This window comes from Pelodiscus sinensis, chromosome 1 (assembly GCF_052426305.1).
Source record: "Pelodiscus sinensis isolate ZL-2025 chromosome 1, ASM5242630v1, whole genome shotgun sequence".
Classification (NCBI taxonomy): Eukaryota; Metazoa; Chordata; order Testudines; family Trionychidae; genus Pelodiscus; species Pelodiscus sinensis.
The window spans coordinates 67087356-67106680 of NC_143052.1; the positions used below are offsets into that span (position 1 = coordinate 67087356).

Below are 19325 nucleotides of genomic sequence, written 5' to 3' on the forward strand. Positions count from 1 at the left end.
TCAGAACACAACCCGTCCCCAGTTGCAAGGGACTGTCTGGTTGTGCCGAGCAGAGTCCCATGTGGTGCTGCTGCCAGTGCTGCAGGGATGTGTTGCCATGTGATTTGAAATCACTGGAGAGGCCCATCAACCTGCCCTCGGATGTCCTTTTTGCTGCCAGGCCAACCACAACCCAAATTAAAGTTCCACCCGTGTGTGATCTCGTCACAACGCAGGATAAGACCCCAGAGCAAAGACTTCAAAAAGGCTCCCCACACAGCCCCTTTGCTCTCCTCTAGTCCGCGCTTTCCAGCGGCGACGGGGAGAGCTCGCTGCACAGGCGGCCCCCGGGAAGCGGGCGGCGCTGCCGGGATTGCAAGCAGCGCCCTGCCCGACTCCTGTTTCTCGCGCCTTTGGGCTGAGCCGGCAGGGCCTGCCTCGCACCCCTTGGCGCTCCAAGCCCCAGCCCGCCGCCGCCGCCGCCGCCTCTTCCCGAGGCGCGCCCAGCTCTGTGCACAGCCCGCCGCGCTCCACAGGCTGCGGCAGCGCGCGCTGCAGGTAGGAGGACGAGAGCGCCCCCTCCCTCCCCGCCCCCAGAGGCGCTGGCAGGGCCCCGCAGCGCGGCCGCGGGCAAAGCTTGGGCGGCGTCAGTGGGCGCGCGGTGCCGGCGGCGGCACTTTAAAGCAGCGTGTAAACTGAGATGCGGCTGCAGAGCGCAGCGCGCCGGCCGCCACTCGGGCTCCAGCAGCTCCGGCTCCGCAGGCCCCGCTCCGGCGGCAAGAGCAGCAGCAGCAGCAGCAGCGCCCCGCGCCAGGGCAGGCAGCTTCCTTGCAGCAGCAGCAGCTGGGTCTGCGGCCACTTCTTTCCCGGGCTGCGGCTGAGCCGGGCGAGCTTGTCCCACCTCCCGGCCGAAGCGGGGGCTGAAATCAGGCGCGTCACCGCCCGCTGGCACCATGGACACCTCCTGCCCGGCCAGCGCGCTGCTCCTGCTCTGCTTGCTCGGGCTGCCCGCGGCTGGCGGCGGAGGCTTGGCGAGCCCCGCAGGGAGGCGGCAGAGGGGCTGCCCGGCGCTGTGTCAGTGTGAGCAGGACGGGATGCTCCTCAGGGCCGACTGCTCCGACCGGGGGCTCACAGCGGTGCCCTCCAACCTTAGCCTCTTCACCTCCTACCTGTAAGTGGCTGTTCCCCCGGGGGGCTGCTGGGAGTGGCGGGAGGGGGGAGGACGAGCAGCTGGCTCTAGCCCCATGCCCGCTGAGAGGGTGATGAGCCGGGGGGCTGCCTGCGGGCTGGGCGCTGAGCCTCGCCGGGGCGGATCGTGCACCTGGGGAGACTGCAGGCAGCGGGCTCGGAGCCAGCTGCTCCGTTAGGGGAGCGCGGCGAAAGCACACATGTGCCTGCTCTGCACTACACCGAGATGACAGCCGCCTCCCTAGGAAATGCTCCCGATCGTTATCTCGCACAAGGGCAGGGTAGCAGGAATCCATTTCCAAAGCCAGCGCTTCAGTAAACCCCTAATCGCCTTCTAATCAAGGAGTTGGTTATAAAAAAGCGTGTAGAGATGTCGGGTTGTTCTAGCGTTACCCAAACCAGACGGGCTGATAGCAAATCTAAGCCCTATATGATGTGCCATTTATAGGGTCATAAAAGCGAGGCAACAGCCAAACCTGGATTAGAGCTACAAGTACGTTATCTTTACCTTTGCTTCCCGGGACAAGGCTTTGAACTGCTGTTGTTGATGCGGATTTAATCTTTAACTGAGGTGTCCTAAGATTTTGAAAGGTAATATAAAAGAAAGCAGCGAGGGCGGGTAAAATGCAGCGCTAGCATTCAAATACAGTGTTGCTGCTCCCTGTCATTCAGAACAAGTAAATCCCTCACCCACAACTGACGGAGGAAACAGTAGTTCAAAAGTGTTCCTGATCTAACTAGCCCCGTGTGAAACAGGTGGTTGGAAGTACAAGAGCTCTTAGTATGCCAGATAATTGTTACTTTATGCCAGACCCTCTAGCTTTTGTCTGTTTTATGACAGAAAGATGCTGGCCTGATTTGAACATTTCAACTGAGTCTTTATTTAATTGCTTGCAGTTAAATCAGAGACTGTACACTTTCTGTTGTATGTGCTCAGATGAGTTAGGCTTGAGAGTAGGAGTAGAGACAAGGAAAAATTCGGGGAAACCCGTGGCTTTTATTTTTGTCATTCGGCTTTTTTATTTGTGTGGGTTTGAGGCTCTAATTTTATTGAAAACACTATAAATGGCTTACATGTCTGATTATGCATACTTTTGTAGACCTGCCCAAACTCTTAACTTCAGCCTTGTTCTCTGTATCTTGATAGTTTATCTGGCACTGAATGTGTTTATCCATTTTTTCCCCTATTGATATACTTGTTGCAACAGTTACCATAAAGATGCTTTGATGGGATTATAAATCCGAATTTCAAGTGGGGGAAAAAAAAGCATTCTGAATTCATTTTCCCCTTCACGTACAGGTGTGAAACTTGGCAAAACAAACAAGGTTGAGCTGCTGTGTGAAAAATAAATGCTGGCTATTAAACATATATTGAGAGGGAACTAAATTGAATGAAAATAGTGTTTATTAAAGAAACAAAATTGCTTATTTGTACCAAGAGAATCTGACTATTAAATGAATGTTGTTCAGGGCCGTGATAGTGATTTAAATATGGTGATATATTCTCAAGTAGGGGTAAAACACGTTAGTTTGTTCACTTACTGTGTTTCCTAAATTTAACTTGACAGGAATACACAGGTTTTTAAAATTACTCTGACATTGAAATAATTGAAAAACATAAAAATTAGTAGATTCTACCTGCTGAGGTTTCCTAGCCTACCAGACTATCAGCAAAGTTGTTTCATAATAATATTCTTATTTATTAAAATTCTCACATATTATGACTATTTCATTTTAGTTTGTTTTACTTTTTAGAGTGAATTTTGATATTTTAGAGTGAATTGCCACATTTTAAGAAATGAGGATAGTAGATATTGAATGACAGTTTATATTCTATGATAAAATAGAACTTTTCACATACACAATAAAATATTGAATAAGGGTATAGCCTTGAAGCCAAATGGGAATTTTGCCATTGACTTCAAAAGGAGCAGGCTGGGGCTCGAAGTATAAGAGAAAAATAGCTTTTGATGCTTACTGAGTGCTTTGAAGAGTCATAATTGGAGTAACATTCTGATTGTCGTAAAGACAGAAATAAAATATTTAACTTGATGGGATAAATGCTAAAACTGGAAAGTGTCCCATTTCTTGAGGGCCTATTTCTTACCTAATTTTTGAAAATGAAAGCATAGTTGAGCATGATGATGTTAATGCTGGTACTGTGGACTGCTTCTGTTTAAAAATATATCTTTCTAGTAATCTGTCTCCAAAAAATGGTGCTACACAGTTTTAGTCTTCTAAATTCCTCTTGTCTTGCAGAAAAGGTGGATCTCCTGGGGTTTCTTCATGAATTTAGTGTTATTTAATGAAATGCATCCTGAAGAGTAGAAAATCCACTGCATGAAAGGAGCAATTTTAAAGGACTAATACTGTCTATTTGCAATATTTCAGCTGTTATATAAAAAGTCATGGGTGAAAATATTTAAAAAGCATAACAGTTATTTATCTTTTGCTCAGGACTACTATCATTTGATTGATACAACATTGCCTAATTATGCTGTGGAGTATCTCCAGCCCTGTATAAACAAAGAACTTTCATGTCTCATTTTCTTTAAATGGAAAAGCAATGACAAATTTTAAAACATGCATATTTGCTATGAAAGTGTTTTTCACTTGGGAGATGCCAGCCAGATTTTATGTTTCATAGTTTTTTGCTGAAAACCAGAGATCTTTACTCTCACTAATTACAATGAGTTCTTCTTGCAAAACAGACCCAGTGCCTGAGTCCAAACCCTTACAATAACTCCCCTCCTCTGAAACCTGTGGGTACTATTAGTTCCGTTCCTATACACTTTTGGCCTGGTAACATACATAATTAGGAGTACTATCTACTGTAACTTTTTATTTTGTCAGATTTCCACCCTCTTATATCGTGTAACACTTCACCTGATGGATTGGGGGCGAGGAGGAGGAGAGAGGCAGTGGCTTCCCAATGAGCATCAGAAATTGTGTTAAAAATGGAAAGAACAAGGTTGTTCTTTGTATATTGAGATAGAGGAGATGAATTAGACTATTATGATCTATTGTAGTGACTGAAGTCTGTGCACACTATATTATGGTACGGTTGTAGTATAGCTAATGGAGTCCAAAGAAGTAGCCAGCTAAAAAAATCAGCATTTACCACTTACATAGCAGTTTTTCCCTCCCTTAGAAAAACATGTTTATCCATAATTATATCTTTGCTATTACATGCTATTTAAAATTCATTTTATATTTTCTTATTCAAACAATCTGCTAAATACATGTACACAATTCCTATTGACATTAATGTGAATTCCATGTGTTGATACAGGGCAGCACAGGGACTTCACTGTACTACATTGATAAAAAAGTGACATTCTGAACTTGCAAGTGAACACTTAGAGCCAGGTTCTGTAAGTCCTTCACATGTGGAACTCCCATTAAGCCTCATATAAATGCTGTGAGCTGATGAAGTAGTATCCTGATTTTTTTTTTTTAACACAATGAAAAGGAAAACCAAGGCAGAAAGCAGTTTGCCCAACATCACAGAGAAAGTTTGAGAGAGAGCCAGGAACTAAAGCCAGAATTCCTGATTCCAAGTTCTGTGTTTTAATCATGCAACTAACTATCCTTTGTGTCCAAAATAACTGATAATCTAAAAAATAATGTGGGTAACTTCAAAGTTGAAGAATTATTTTAGTAATACACTAACTGAAGAACTGCTTTTTACAACTTCACTGATACAACTATAAGAAATTACATGGTTTTGGTTATCTATTTCTATGGTGCGAAAAGTAAACTAATTACAAATGGCAATTGTACCTAAGCAGCACAAATCCTGAATTTCTTGCATGCCCAAATTGTCAGTTAATTCAATGGAGAGATATGAATGCAAGAGAAAGGCAGGCACAGGCCTTTTATTGTTTTCATATATTGTATTTCAGATTTAGACAGTATGATAATATGTTTGTTTTTGTTCCTTTATGGTTTGCTTCATAAATTCATTTGTTTTATTTGCATCAAATAAAGATTTAATTTAGAGTAAATTATAAATTTGTCTAGGCATATGCCAATTGGGAGTATAATTTATTGGAGCTGGTAAAATTTATGAAAAACAGATCACAAAATCTCTTTCAATTCTTACAATGTAGTCTCATTTTCACAAATTCTGATCTCCTGTCCTTTTCTACAACAATATAATATATTCAATATGTGCTATAAGCACATGGAAAAATTTCAAAGACTGAATTAGAATATTTGAAAATTATAGATTTCAGTATTCCAAAAAAGTAGTAAAATTGTGTTCCCAGAAACAAATTGAACTGCTGAGGCATTTCCAAGAAAAGTGCTACAGTGATATTTATTGCAAGAATACACAAAACCTACAACCCCCTGCTCCAACCAGCATCTTTGAATTAACACACATTTTTCTATTTATCTTTTCCCCACCCTCAGTTCTGTGTACCTCACAGACTGAGATAAACTGAAATCACTTCCACGATATCAAGGAGATCAAATAGTAGACTAGTGTCTCAGGCAAAAGGAAGCCTTTATCAGTCCTCTTGCAGCTTCCAGATCAATTGACAGTGTGCAGGTGTGTCATGGCTAATAAAAATATCTGCCTTATCTTGAGGAAATACTTGTTTACAGATATCAAACTTTCTAAACAATTTTTGCTGAAATAAAATTAATGGCTACATATGATTTAAATTAATATTTGGAAAAGATTAATACAATTTCAGTGTTTCAGTAGGGTGAGGTCTAGATTCTAGAGTTACTCTGGATTTACAGTGGTAAAATCAGGATTAATATCTAACCCTAAATGCCTATTCTGAAAAGAAAATTGTTCACATTCCTTTCCCCATGTAACTTTTGTTCGTGACATTTATATGTGCATGTATAAATTAGAAATGTGAACAAACTTGAATTTTTTACAGAGCATTTTAAAATACAAATATTTTACGTGTCTTAATAGGAATTTCTTTTGGTGTTAAAATATAAATAGTAGTTCATAAGTGGAGTCTTCACGTTTACAGAACAAGTATGCAAATAAATAAAATACACATTAAATCTTTTTTAAAAATTATTGTCACTCTTACTGACTGGAAACAGAGCACCACAGAATGAGTCTTTACACTGCTTTCTAAAGAGCCTTGTGCTATTAAAAAAAAAAGGCACTCACACACAACCTCCCTTCTTTGTAGCATAAGGAAATTAGACATAAGTTGACAGGAAAAAGGAAACTCTCTTTAAACTGATAGAATATAAGGAGCTGGCAGGGTGAAGGCACCTTCAGTTTGGTCTGGTATCTGAAGTGCAGAGGACAATTGGCCTGGCAGAGGGAGCCCAACTCCAGCTGAGAACGCGTGCACTGGGTTGACCTTCCTAGTCAGCATGCCAACCGAGATTAGACTTTCTTCAAGTGTTCCCTTGTTAGCCCAGTCTTTTCGCCAATGCCATTTGTCTTTCAAGTGTTTAAAACTACTACCCAATTTTGCGTCCAAAAAGGCTTTCTTTTTTACGTGTCTGTTCGCTAAACTGAATTCTTCATTTACATGCACTGCTTTCTGAATTCTTTATAGGTCATTTATATACAAGTTTAGGTTGTTCCTTCCAATGGATCAGTTTCTTCTCAGTTATGTTATTGCAAATAGGGAGTTGCTCCTTTGCCTCTGACTAATGTAAATAAGAGCAGAATTTGTTGCCGTTTTGGCATCTCAAATTGATTAATCATAGTCTTCAGCCATAGAAGAAATACTCGAGCTCCTTCAAAGTGAAGGGACATCTTCAAAAGCCCTCTTACAGGACAAATCCTTAAATTTTATGTTCTGCACAGTTTTTATATAAGGTAACAATAACCTCTGTGCAATTCCACTGGGGAGACTGTAGGGTCTATAGGTTTAGAACAGAAATAAATGCACCCCTTGTGAAAGGGGCCTAACATTATTTACTTATGAATGATAAATACAGACAAAAAAAACTCTTAGTCTCTTTTTTTTTTTAATAGAGAAAGAGAGAACAAAGGCAAAACCAGTATTAGCTTCCACCATATGTAACAGTCGCTAATTAGATCTCACAGCAAACAAAAAAATATGGAAAAAGACTGCACCTTCCTTCAATACCACCCACAAGTAACATCTTCTTTCCTGAAAGTTCAGTATAAAGAAGGGCAACAAACTAGCATCTGGAACTCCACCCAAAAAGGAACAGTCAGCCAATACTGATCACAGAGCGTTGATACAATATACACACACTTAGATGATTTGGCACCTTCCACATTAGCTTCTAAATGAATTTAAGATGCCCCAGATGTAATATGTTATGGTAATCTAATATGTGTGAAATAACAAAGGCAATAATCACAGCACTATGTTCTGTGATGGAAGGAAAAGCTTTCAATTTCCTGGCTGCACACCAGGGCTGTCCCTACCAATACACAAAGTACACAGGTGCATAAGGCTACATGGTGCTGTGGTGCAGGTGGGAGCCAGGGGAGTGGAATGAACTGGTGTTGGGTAGCTCTGCTTCCTACCAATGTTGATTGTGGGGATGGGCCTGACTCCTCCTGCCTCCCTTCCCAACTGCTCTGTTCTTGCCCCCCAGAGCTTCTGCCTCTGTGGCCCTAGCATATGAACAAATGGGGGGCAAACACTCTGTATCAGAGGGATGAGTATAATTGCATCAAAAAGTCTCAATTGCTTTCCCCAATTATTTTTCATGCCCTCTTCTCATGTTTGCCTGGGAGGACCACTCTGAGGATACGTCTACACTAGCCCCCTAGTTCGAACTAGGGAGGCTAATGAGGGCGACCAAAATTGCTAATGAAGCGCAGGATTTAAATATCCCACGCTTGATTAGCATGTTCCCGGCCGGTCGCCATTTTGGAAACTGACTAGCCCGAAGTAGCAGGATTCCGAGATAATTCGAACTGAGGGGTTTAACTGTTAAACCTCATTCCATGAGGAGTAACAGTTAATTCGAACTAAGGGGTTAATCGCGGAATCCTGCTTCTCTGCTGCGTGTGGTTACTTCAGGCTAGTCAGTTTCCAAAATGGCGACCGGACGGGAATATGATAATCAAGCGCGGGATATTTAAATCCCCCACTTCATTAGCAGTTTCAGTCACCCTCATTAGCCTTCCTAGTTTGAACTAGGGGGCTAGTGTAGACGTACCATTAGTTCGGCTGTAAACTGTTAACCAAGAAATCCTTTCTTGGCCTGCATGAACTCTTTGAAATGCCTGTGCCTGGCTGTCAAAGAGGAATACTGGCATTGGACTGGAGGAGAAAGCAGTAAGGGGAAACTAAGCATCTGTAGCTCCTCTCTGAATGTCATCTCAGAAAGGAACCATCTCCATCAGGATTTCTGTAACTTCTGTAAGCAGCTGGGCCATGAAACTCCTGAAGAGTCTGCATTTTGGAGGAATCTGGGCTAAAACTTAGGACCCTATTGTTTAAAGCCTTAATGAGTATCAGAATAGTTTGAGGGACCTCCCATCTCTATTCCCTTTCTGCTCCAGGCAGCACAAAGGAGTTTGAAACCACCTGCAAGTAGCCAGTGGATTTAGAATCAGCATAGCTAGCTCTTACACTTCCCTCCCTGTGGCCCCTGGCACAAGGAGAATTATGGAAGTGGGAAAAACATGGAAATAGATGACAGGCCAGGAGTTGAGTGGTGGCCCTTCGCAATCCCTGATTAGCTAATGTCAGTACTTAAACCAGGAAGAAATGAAGGACAGCTGTCTGAGCATCAGCTTGGCCTGCTCCCCTCTACTTCAGATCTGACTTGTAATAGATCCTAGATTCAGGCTTCTGACCCGAGTTGTTCCTTGGCTTTGCTATTCGATTGCTGTCTGTAACCTGGTGCGTAATTTTGATCTCCTGGTAACCTGACCTTGCCTGATGCCTGACTTTTGGTTCACCCTTTGGTCTGCCTTTGGCTCATCGTGGCTCCCAGTTCCTGCTCTGACCACTAGGTATGACTCTCTTTGACCTGCTTGTGAGTGTGATGCCACATCTCTTGTGCATCGTAGTGGCACCTATTGCACTAGCCCTGCAGGAGGATTTGGGAGAAGGCCAGAGGAAGGGTGCAGATCCAGTGGATGGGAATCCTTTTGTAAGAGGCACAGAGAGATGTGGCTTCAGTTCCAGCATTAACTTAAGACCAAGGAGTTAGTGAGTGAATTTTGACCCCAAGGAGTTCCCCACAAACAGCTCAGTTACTCTAAATTTCACCTAGAATAAACATATAACACAGAGAAATAAAACGTGCATTATGGGGAGAGAAAAGATGTAGCTTGGAAGCACAACTACATGGTGCTGCATGGGAGTAAACTGTAGGATTGTCAGTTTTGCTTGGATGACTTCTTGGAGATTGAATCACATGACAATCTTTAATTAAAGATTAATCTTTAATTTTTGGAGACTCCGGGTCGTTCCTAATGAACTTGCTTACAGTGGGGGCAGTTTACTTTGTCTTCAAACTATGGATGTCAACGTACCCATATGTGATTAACTGATAAACTTAGGCTTATCGGTTAATCTTGTCAACTACACACATTTCCTACCCCCTTGCGCCTCTGTATTAGATGGTGCCCGTGAGGACCTAACTTAAAAGCTGGCCCTCCACGAGCACAGGATCCAGCTGCTCCTCATCCCCCTCCCCCATGCTGCTGTCTCTGATAGAGAGGCAGCAGCAAAGAAGGTGAGGGGGGGTATGCTGCCTTGCAGGGAAGCAGGAGAAGCTGTGATGAAGCAACCTGTGTCCACAGAGGATCTGAGCTCCCCACGGACAGAGGCTGCTCCACATCCTACAGAGCAACCTCTGTCTGTGGCAAGCCTGGGCCTGCCACAGGCAGAGGCTACTTAGCAACAGCAGCCTCTGTCCACACGGGAAGGGAGATGTCCAAGCTCTCCACAGACAGAGGCTGCTCCGCATCTTGCACGGGGCACTCGGACCCCTTCCCCACTGATGGGGTGCTGCCACCTTTTGCTGCTGTCTCTGTCAGAAGCAGCAGTATGGGGCAGCAAGCAGCTGGTCTGTATGGGGAGCTGGTTCTTAAACTGGGTCCCCTCACGGACCAGCTCCGCCTACCACTTCACACTGCTGCCTTTTATACAAGGGGCAGGGAGCTTCCCAGGAGTGGGGCTGAGAGCATACTTGCTGCCAGCCTTGCCCCCGGGGACTATCAAATGATTTATAATTCCCCTAGTCTTATTTGTTCCCCCTTTTAAAGATAAAGGCCATATTTGGCTTTCTCCTTTCTTCTGGGGTCTTGTCCATCCTCTAAGAGCTCTCAAAGATAATTGCTAGCAGTTCCAAGATAGCTTCAGCTTGTTCTTTAAGTACCTTAGGATGAATTTCATCAGGTCCTGCTGACTTGAATACATCTAGGGATGCATCTTCACAGCACAGTTATTTTAAAATAACTGACATTATTTCAAAATAACAATGTGAGCGTCTACACAGAAATACCGTTATTTCAAGATAAATTCAAAATAACAGATGGATTATTCTGACTTCTGTGAACCTCATTCTATGAGGAATAACCCCTATTGCAAATACAGGCAGTCCCCGACTTACGCGGATCCGACTTATGTCTTACGAACGGGGCTTTCTCGCCCCGGAGCTCGCAGGCAGCGGTCCGCCACCTCGACCTCCGGGGTGAGAAAAGCTTCTCCCGGTGCCCCTGGGGGACCGTCTCCAGCAGACCAGGGGCACCGGGAGCAAAGCCGCAGCCGCGGCGGGTCCCGCGCCAGAGCAAAGCCTCAGAGGCGCGGCACCCCGCCGCTGCGGCTTTGCTCCCCGTGTCCCTGGTCTGCTGGGGGGGGGGGGCACACTAGCCAGCAGACCAGGCTTTTGTTGTGGACCCTGGGGCAGAGCAGCTGGGGCGCTGCCGGTTGGTCCCGCAGCGCCGCTCTGGGCACTACTGGACCAACCCGGCAGCACCCCAGCTGATCTGCCCCAGGCGTCCTGATTCAGCCGCTGCTCGTCAGTTTCAGCAGCGGCTGAATCAGGACGCCTGGGGCAGAGCAGCTGGGGTGCTGCTGGGTTGGTCCAGTAGTGCCGAGGAGCGGCGCTACTGGAGCAACCCAGCAACACCCCAGCTGCTCAGCCCCAGGCGTCCCCAAGTCAGCCGCTGCTGAAACTGACCAGCGCTGACTACAGGAAGCCCAAGGCACAGTTCCTGATCAGTTTCAGCAGCAGCTGACTTGGGGACTTGGGGTTCTTAAGTTGAATCTGTATGTAAGTCAGAACTGGCGGTCAGTTTCAGCAGCGGCTGAATCTGGACGCCAGTTCCGACTTACATACAGATTCAACTCAAGAACAAACCTACAGTCCCTATCTTGTACGTAACCCGGGGACTGCCTGTAGCTATTTTGAAATAGCTCCACTGCTACTATTTCAAAATAGCTCCTCCCCAGGGCCATTCAAACTAAATCCTCCCCAGTACTTCTTGGGGCTCTAAATCAAGGCAGCATGTTCACATTAGGAAAGCCTGCCTCAGACTAATTTTGAGGCTTCCCTGTAGTGTAGATGTGCTATTTCAGAGTATTTCTTCCAGAATCGCTTATTTCAAAGTAAGTGTGTAGTGCAGACATACTCTAACTTATCTAAATATTCTTTAGCTTGTACTTTTTCTATTTTGGTTTGCATTCTTTCCTCCTTCTTGCTAATATTGATTGTGTGGAGTATCTGGTCGGCATTAATCTTTTTAGTAAAAACTGAAGCAAAATAGGTATTAAACACTTCAGTTTTCTTGCTGTCATTAGTTATTAGGTTTTGTGCTCTGCTAAGTAGAGCATGGAAACTCTCCTTCATCTTTCTAAAGAGCCTCTTCTGATTGCCTTTTACGTTCCTTGGTAGGAGTAATGCATTTTGCACCTTAGTCTGTCTGATTTTGTTCCTACACACTCATGATATTTTTGTACCCCTCTTTAGCAATTGCTCCATGCTTCCATTTTTATAGGATTTTTTTAAAATCAGGTTATAAAAGAGGTCCCATTGGAGCCACATTAGCCTCTAACTATTATTCCTATGTTTCCAAGAGTCAGATTTATTGGTATACATATTTCCATAGCATATTTTATTCCTTTGTTCTATGCTTATACTACGGAACTAACTTTGTGCAAAACTAGTTGCACAACAGTTGCCAAAAAGCAAAAACAAAAAAGCTCAGACTGGACTTATTGTTCTATGTGCAGCCTTGGATTATTGTAAAAGGACAGAAAAACTTTACAACACAATATAAAAATGAAATTACAGTAATAACTTATGACACTTTTTAGAATAAAATCTGCCAGCAAAGTGGGAGTAAGTTACTTACCTGGTATTCACATGGAGTGTATAGTTTTCTGAGGTGGTCCAAAGGTCAGATTAATTCTTAAGGAGATTTTTCAAACATATGGCCAAGTATCAGTCTCCTGTACTCAAGCTATTTATATTAGAATGCTGGCTTCTGCCATAAGACTGTTCTGCGATATCGACTCCAATTTTTGTGGTCCTCTATGAAGATAATCAGGTAACTAGAGGCAGATTAGACCTTGTTTTGTATTTGATGGTGACTTTTTGTTGGTGTTATTACAAAAATTCAGCAGGTTTTTGGATGATTCTCATTATTGTAATAGGTGCACTATACATACCATCCTAAACAGAGTCCAATGCAGTTATCAGTCACGTTTCCTCACACAGTAGTGGCTCGCTTTCTTGCCTTCAATGGCAGTCTATAGACAATCTTTGTCAAACCTGGAGCTAGATAGTGGTGGGCGATAATTTTTGCCAGGGGTCACTTCAAAAATTTCTGAAGTGGCCATGGGCCGCACTGGAAGGGGTGGGGCATCTAGCAGAAGGGGTGGGGCCAAAAGACTTCTGGGTTCCCTACTCCCAGACAATGATTGGTGTGGGGGTGAGGGAGTGCTTGTGCGCCTTCCACACGTTCCCCCTAGGTGCCCATGCCCCTGATGTGGGAGGAGACTTCCCGTACTCTCCTGCCCCTAGGCCAATTAGGGTCTGAGGGAAGGGGAGCATGCAAAGCCTTCTCCGCTCTGCCCCTGCCCTGCGAGCAGCGTGCGGCGCTTCAAAGCGCCACATGCTCCTGGCATGATGGGAGGACACTTTGTGCCTGCCCCCATCCTCAAGGCCTAATTGGCCTGAGGGCTTGGGAGCAGATCCGGCCCACAAAGGCCCTTTTGCCCACCTCTGAACTAGATATTGTCTGGTTTGTCCATGTATTGTTAATTAGAGATATAGCGTCTTATGGTCTTGTTCCTCTGTTCCTGCGCGTCTGACTATATCAAAGTATAACATTTCACAAGGATTTTGTCATATTAAGAATCACTGGATGTCATACTTCTATAAGCAGGGCTCGATGATCGCGGCAAAAACCACTTGCCAGCCCCGCACTGCGCATGCGCGAACCGCCGGTGAACGGGGCGACCAGCGGAAATCTACTCGCCACGGGCAAGTAGATAAGCAGATTTGTCAAGCCCTGTCTATAAGAGAAGCACAACAGATAGTAACACATGGCATGCTCTCAACATGCTATTAGCTTAATCTGTTCTGGTAAAAGTATGATAACTGATTAACAGTTAATTTAACTTCCAGTGAAATGAAGAGCAAAACACTATTGACTATATTCGTGACTCCTGATACATCACAATTAGTTTTATTACAAAAGTTGATGTTAGGCTGATGTGTGCCTATTCTAGGGGAAATTATTCACTCATTATCCAAACAATGTCACCTGCTGAATACACAAACAGATTTGATGAATGAGTAATTGTTTAAGTACTTGATGACAGCAATTTATAAATAATATTCATTAGCAGCTTTGATGATCTCAGCATACACAATCCCTGCATTTTTAGAAGACTGCATTAAAATATGCGTGTTTGTGCAAAAACATGATATATTAATATAGCTTATATCAAATAAAGTCAACATTCTGTGTATTATCATATGAAAATTGGAATTGATAAAGGGAGGTATCTCTTGTATGTGGAAAGCACAAGAGAATAATGACTCTCAGAAGAAAAAACAGATATTTCCCAGCAAAGCATTATGTTTCCGTTCCTTCATCTTTAAGAGCACTGTGTACATCAATTATATAGAATATAGTTCTTAGCTGTAACATTGTGAAACCAAGTTAAAAAATATGTATAGCCTCATCTATCTATTCCTTTAAGGGCAGCATATTGTGGTTATCGTATGGGATTCCTGTAGTTGCATTTGGGAAATTAACATTTATTTCTAGGCCAAATTGTTGTCCTGGGAGGTTTTTCTATGCCAGCAAGGCCCATTTCATGTGAATCTTTAGAACAGAATGACCTAACAAAGGTAACTCATATGCATGTATATTGTCTTACTCAGCCCAGCTGCCAGCTTATTTCTCAAACTAAGTCCTTAAACAGTATGGGTACGTCTAAACTACATGGCTCCGTCAACAGAGCCATGTAGATTTGTTTTTTTGGCAAAGGCAAATGAAGCCACGATTTAAATGATCGCGGCTTCATTTAAATTTACATGGCTGCCACGCTGAGCATGGAGGAATAACGGGGAATAACGGGGCTGCCGACAAAGGGCTTTGATGTTGGCAGGGGAGCGTCCAGACTAGCGCGCTGAGCGGACAAACAGCTGATCAGCTGTTTGTCGGCTCAGCGCAGCAGCCATGTAAATTTAAATGAAGCCGCAATCATTTAAATCGCAGCTTCATTTGCCTTTGCCTATCTGTCTAATCTACATGGCTCCATCAATGGAGCCATGTAGTTTAGACACACCCCATGTGTCTACAGGGTTTTTTCCAAAAAAGAGGCCACTGGCTGGAAATTACCTTGATTGCAGCCCAGGAATGCAAGGCTCAAGATCATGTTGTAGGGTTGCCAGGTGTCAGATTTTCTGCCGGACAGTCTGTTATTTGCTCCTTCTGTCTGGTAGAAAAATTCAGAAAATACCGGACGGAAGCCTGGCGGGGGAGCAACTGGGAGGCGGGGCTGCAGTTGGTGCTGGGAGCCCTGTGGTCACATGCAAAAGCAGGGCGGGGCGGGGGCAGTGGCTGGGACTCCCAGCCACTGCCCTCACCTGGCTTCTGCACATAGCCAGAGGCTCCCAGTGCCAATCGCAGCCCCTCCTCCCAGCTGGGATCCTCTGGTTGTGTGTAGAAACCTGATGGGGGGAGCGGTTCCCAGCCACTCCATCTGCCCCTGCCCGGCTTCTACTAGCAACTAGAGGGAGTGCCTGCCAGGGGCGTGGCCTGTTGGATTTTGGCTGTGGCCAGTGGCTGCACACACCCGCCCCCCCGCCAGCTTTGCTTCCCACCCCCTTCCTCTGGCCCCCCTCCTCCTGTCCAGCCCCCCCAGACTCCCACAGCTCTGCTTCCCACCTCCCCCCTTCCTCTTGGCCCCCTTCCTCCCCGCCAACCCCGCCCCTCTCCTGGCTGGTCCCTCCCCCCGCCCATGATCAAGTGTGTCTGGTTTTTGGGAGGGGTCAGCCTGGTAACCCTGCATGTAAGATGACCTGAAAGTAACACTCAAGGCAGCACCAAGTGTAGAGGGTGATATAGAACAAAAGGTCCAGGAAGTTCTCCTTTTTGCTGAATGGCATTGTTACTGATGGAGATGAAATATTAGGTGGAGTTTCTCAATAGAATTCAGAGAAAGACTTGGGAGTTTCATAGTACAAATATGATTTTGCAGTGTTTATCAGACCATGATATTCTTCAACTATGTTCAATATTAAACATGCGGTTTTTATCTATTAGTTAAGAAACCTGACATTTACAACTTTTTATACCATGGCCATTCATATATTAAGGAAGACACAAATTAATTTTTTATTATATTTCAAGATTTATCTCAGCATGGAGATGCAAATATTGCAGGATAATAATACATCATTCACTAAGTACTTTATTCCAATCTTGCTTTTGGGGTCAATATAAAATGCAACCATAGTATCTAATTATCAAACAAGGTTAATGGGATATGGATATTATAGAATCATAGAATACTAGATCTGGGAGGGACCTTAAGAGATCATCAAATCCACTTCCCTGCCCTCATGGCAGGACCAAGCACCATCTAAGTCAACCCTGATAGATGTCTATCTAACCTATTCTTAAATATCTCCAGTGATGGAGATTCCACAACTTCCATAGGCAACTTATTCCAGTGTTTAACCATGCTGACAGTTAGGAAGTTTTCCCTAATGTTCGACTTAATCCTCCCTTGCTGCAATTTAAGCCCATTGCTTCTTGTCCTATCATCAGAGGTCAAGGAGAACAATTTTTCTCCTACCTCCACTTGAAAACTGCTATCATGTTCCCCTTCAGTCTTCTCTTTTCTGAACTAAACAAACCCAATTATTTCAGTCTTCCCTCATAGGTCATGTTTTCTAGAATTTAATCATTTTTGTTGCTCTTCTCTGGAACTTCTCCAGTTTCTCCATATCCTTCTTGAAATGTGGTGCCCAGAACTGTTGACTCATATTTAGCTTATGGACCACTGTGACCCCTAGATCTCTTTCGGCAATACTCCTTCCTACACAGTCACTTCCCATTCTGTATGTGTGGAACTGATTGTTCCTTCCTAAGTGGAGTACTTTGCATTTGTCCTTATTAACAGGGCTCGACAAATAATGTAATCTACTCGCCCGTGGAAAGTAGATTACAACCCGGAAGAGCTGGCGCAGAGCAATCTGCGCATGCGCAGAACCGTGTGAAACCGCGCAGCTGGCAAGTGGGGCTCACCGCCGCTTGGCGAGCCCTGCTTATTAAACATCATCCTGGTCACCTCAGACCATTTCTCCAATTTGTCCAGATCATTTTGAATTATGATTTTATCCCCAAAGCACTTGCAACCACTCCCCATTTGGTATAATCTGCAAATTTAATAAGCGTACTCTCTATGCCAACATCTAAATCATTGATGAAGATATTGAACAGAACCAGTCCCAAAACACCCTTGCAGAACCCCATTTCTTATACCCTTCCAGGCATATTACTGTTTAAAATTACACTGTTTAACACTGTAAGAGCCAGGGATGCACAAAACTGCAAGGACATAATATTTTAGTCTGAAGATGAAAAATAATAGATTTAAATTCAGGATAGACCCAAAATAAGCATCAATGAGAGCACAGCATAATGTTTGAAAAAGCTGAGCTGCAATTTTTGACAAGAACGATGAAACAAAATTCACAAACTCATCCACTGTGTGCACTGATTTTTGAGATGATCATCTGTGAGGTCTTAGATGAGACTGCTTGATAGTCTGAAATTGGTATGAGTTTGCAAAGTATCCAAAGAACACTTTGGGGAAAAGAAGATCAACATACAAAATTATGTTTTTCTACATACTACAGATACCTCCCTTTATCCTTATATGCAACTAAGTTAAAAGATGTACAATTAAAAAGCTCAGTCACTATTGAACATGGGGCCAGATTCTGTGCTACACCTAACATGCAAGCAAGGGCATCAGGAAGGCAAAGATGGCTTTTAGCCATTTGAAACCCCCGGATTCTGGGCTTCTTTTCAAGCCAACATAGTACCTGATATCAGAGGGGAAGTCTGGATCTGCAAAAGCGACAAGGAGTCCTGTGGCACTTTATAGACTAACAGATGTATTTGAGCATAAGCTTTCGTGGGCAAAGACCCACTTCATCAGATGCATGTAGTGGAAATTTCCAGAGGCAGGTATAAATATGCAGGTCAGAATAAGGCTAGAGATAATGAGGTTAATTCAGTCAGGGAGGGTAAGGCCCACTTCTAGCAACTGCTTTTATAGTTGGCTAGCCATTTACAGTAGTTGTTTAATCTACACATATCTACACAAGCGACACCATCACAGGACCTAACCAGATCAGCCACACCATCACTGGTTCATTCACCTGCACTGGACACACAGTAACAGATTTAAAGGTAGCCATCCTTCAGCAAAAAAACTTCAAGACCAGACTTCAAACAGAAACTGCTGAGCTACAGTTCATCTGCAAATTTGACACCATCAGTTTAGTGTAACCCCCAAGGAGATTGCTTGGATTCCCAGGGCTTTGTCTGCTGGCAGCTCAGGGAGAGGCACTCTGAGTTTGCCTTGGCTCCCCCTCCCTACCAGGGCCAGAGTCTGCCCGGCAACCCACAGGGAGTGAGATGCCCCTCCCAGGGGGAAGGAGAGACCATTGTTGAGGGGAGTCTGGAGCCAGCCAGGAAAAGGGGAGGACTGAGTGTGTGGGAGCTAGTAAGCCCCAGGCCTGCATGCAGGGTTCCCCCTGAGAGCTAGCCTCTAGGGACCTGAAGGCAGGATCCCTCAGCTGGGTTTATGTCTCCACTGTTGATTCCCAGTTGTGGAGTTTGCTGGGAGGCTTCCCCAGCCAGGCGGAGTTGGCTCTCCAGCTCCCTGGGTGAGAGAGTCACTGCATGGTCAGCTGGGCTCTAGCAGCAAGTTCAGGGCTGCTGCCTGCTGTGTGGGTCTGGAGGCTGGCCTGGGAGGCTATAGTTTTGAATTTTGGTGCAGTTGTGTGGTCTGCATCTTGAGCCCTGCACCCCTTCACAGTGAGGGGAAATTCTGGGACCGAAGCAGCCTGGTTCCTGCTTGAAGAGGACCCCTGTGAGAAGAGAGCAGCCCCTTTGCAGAGACTGAGTCATCTCTCAACCTGAGGCTCATTCATGGAGTGTGTGAGTGCACCAATTTTTAGTTAGTAAGTCAGGGAATTTGTTTGGGGATTTTATTACCTGCAGCCTATTAAACTGTGGAGGGATTTGCTGCCTTCTCCCATTTGTGAGTCCTTTGGGCTGTACTGGACCTAGTCAGCCCCACTGCTAAACCTCTGCAGAGAAGGATTGTGTGGTCAACAGTCATCAAGGGCCCCAACAAAGTACGCGTACCAACGGGACACTAACTTCACAGTTGCAGGGCACCGGTGACCCTAAAAATAATGTTTTACCCTGTTCTGTTATAATTGTCTCCTGTTTAATATAATTGTGTTTATTATAGTGTATGTGTTTGTGTTATTTTCTGGGAGTCTCCAACTATCTGGCGAATACGTGGGGATTATCCTGGGCTAGAATTTTCCTCCCAAGCTGCCCTGGCAACCCTGCTAGGAAGGAGTGAGGGGGGTGGAGGCACCGCCAAGTACATCAATCAGAAAGAATAAAATTGAGTAGGTGGCGGGATCCAGAAGAACCCAGACCTATCCATCCGAAC

General features: G+C 44.6%; 1 protein-coding gene across 3 annotated transcripts in view; it reads left to right on the forward strand.

Annotated features, from left to right (window-relative positions):
- The first annotated feature begins 556 nt into the window (after positions 1–556).
- Positions 557–19325, forward strand: part of LGR5 (leucine rich repeat containing G protein-coupled receptor 5) — a 151632-nt gene continuing 132863 nt past the window's right edge. For 2 of the 3 annotated variants that reach the window (XM_006121555.5, XM_006121556.5), the window contains exon 1: positions 558–1150. In XM_006121555.5, the coding sequence (XP_006121617.2) occupies positions 933–1150 (218 nt within the window). In that variant the 5' untranslated portion in view covers positions 558–932. Of the gene's footprint in view, positions 1151–19325 lie in introns of all 3 variants that reach the window. The other variant, XM_075931817.2, reaches the window with a different exon arrangement.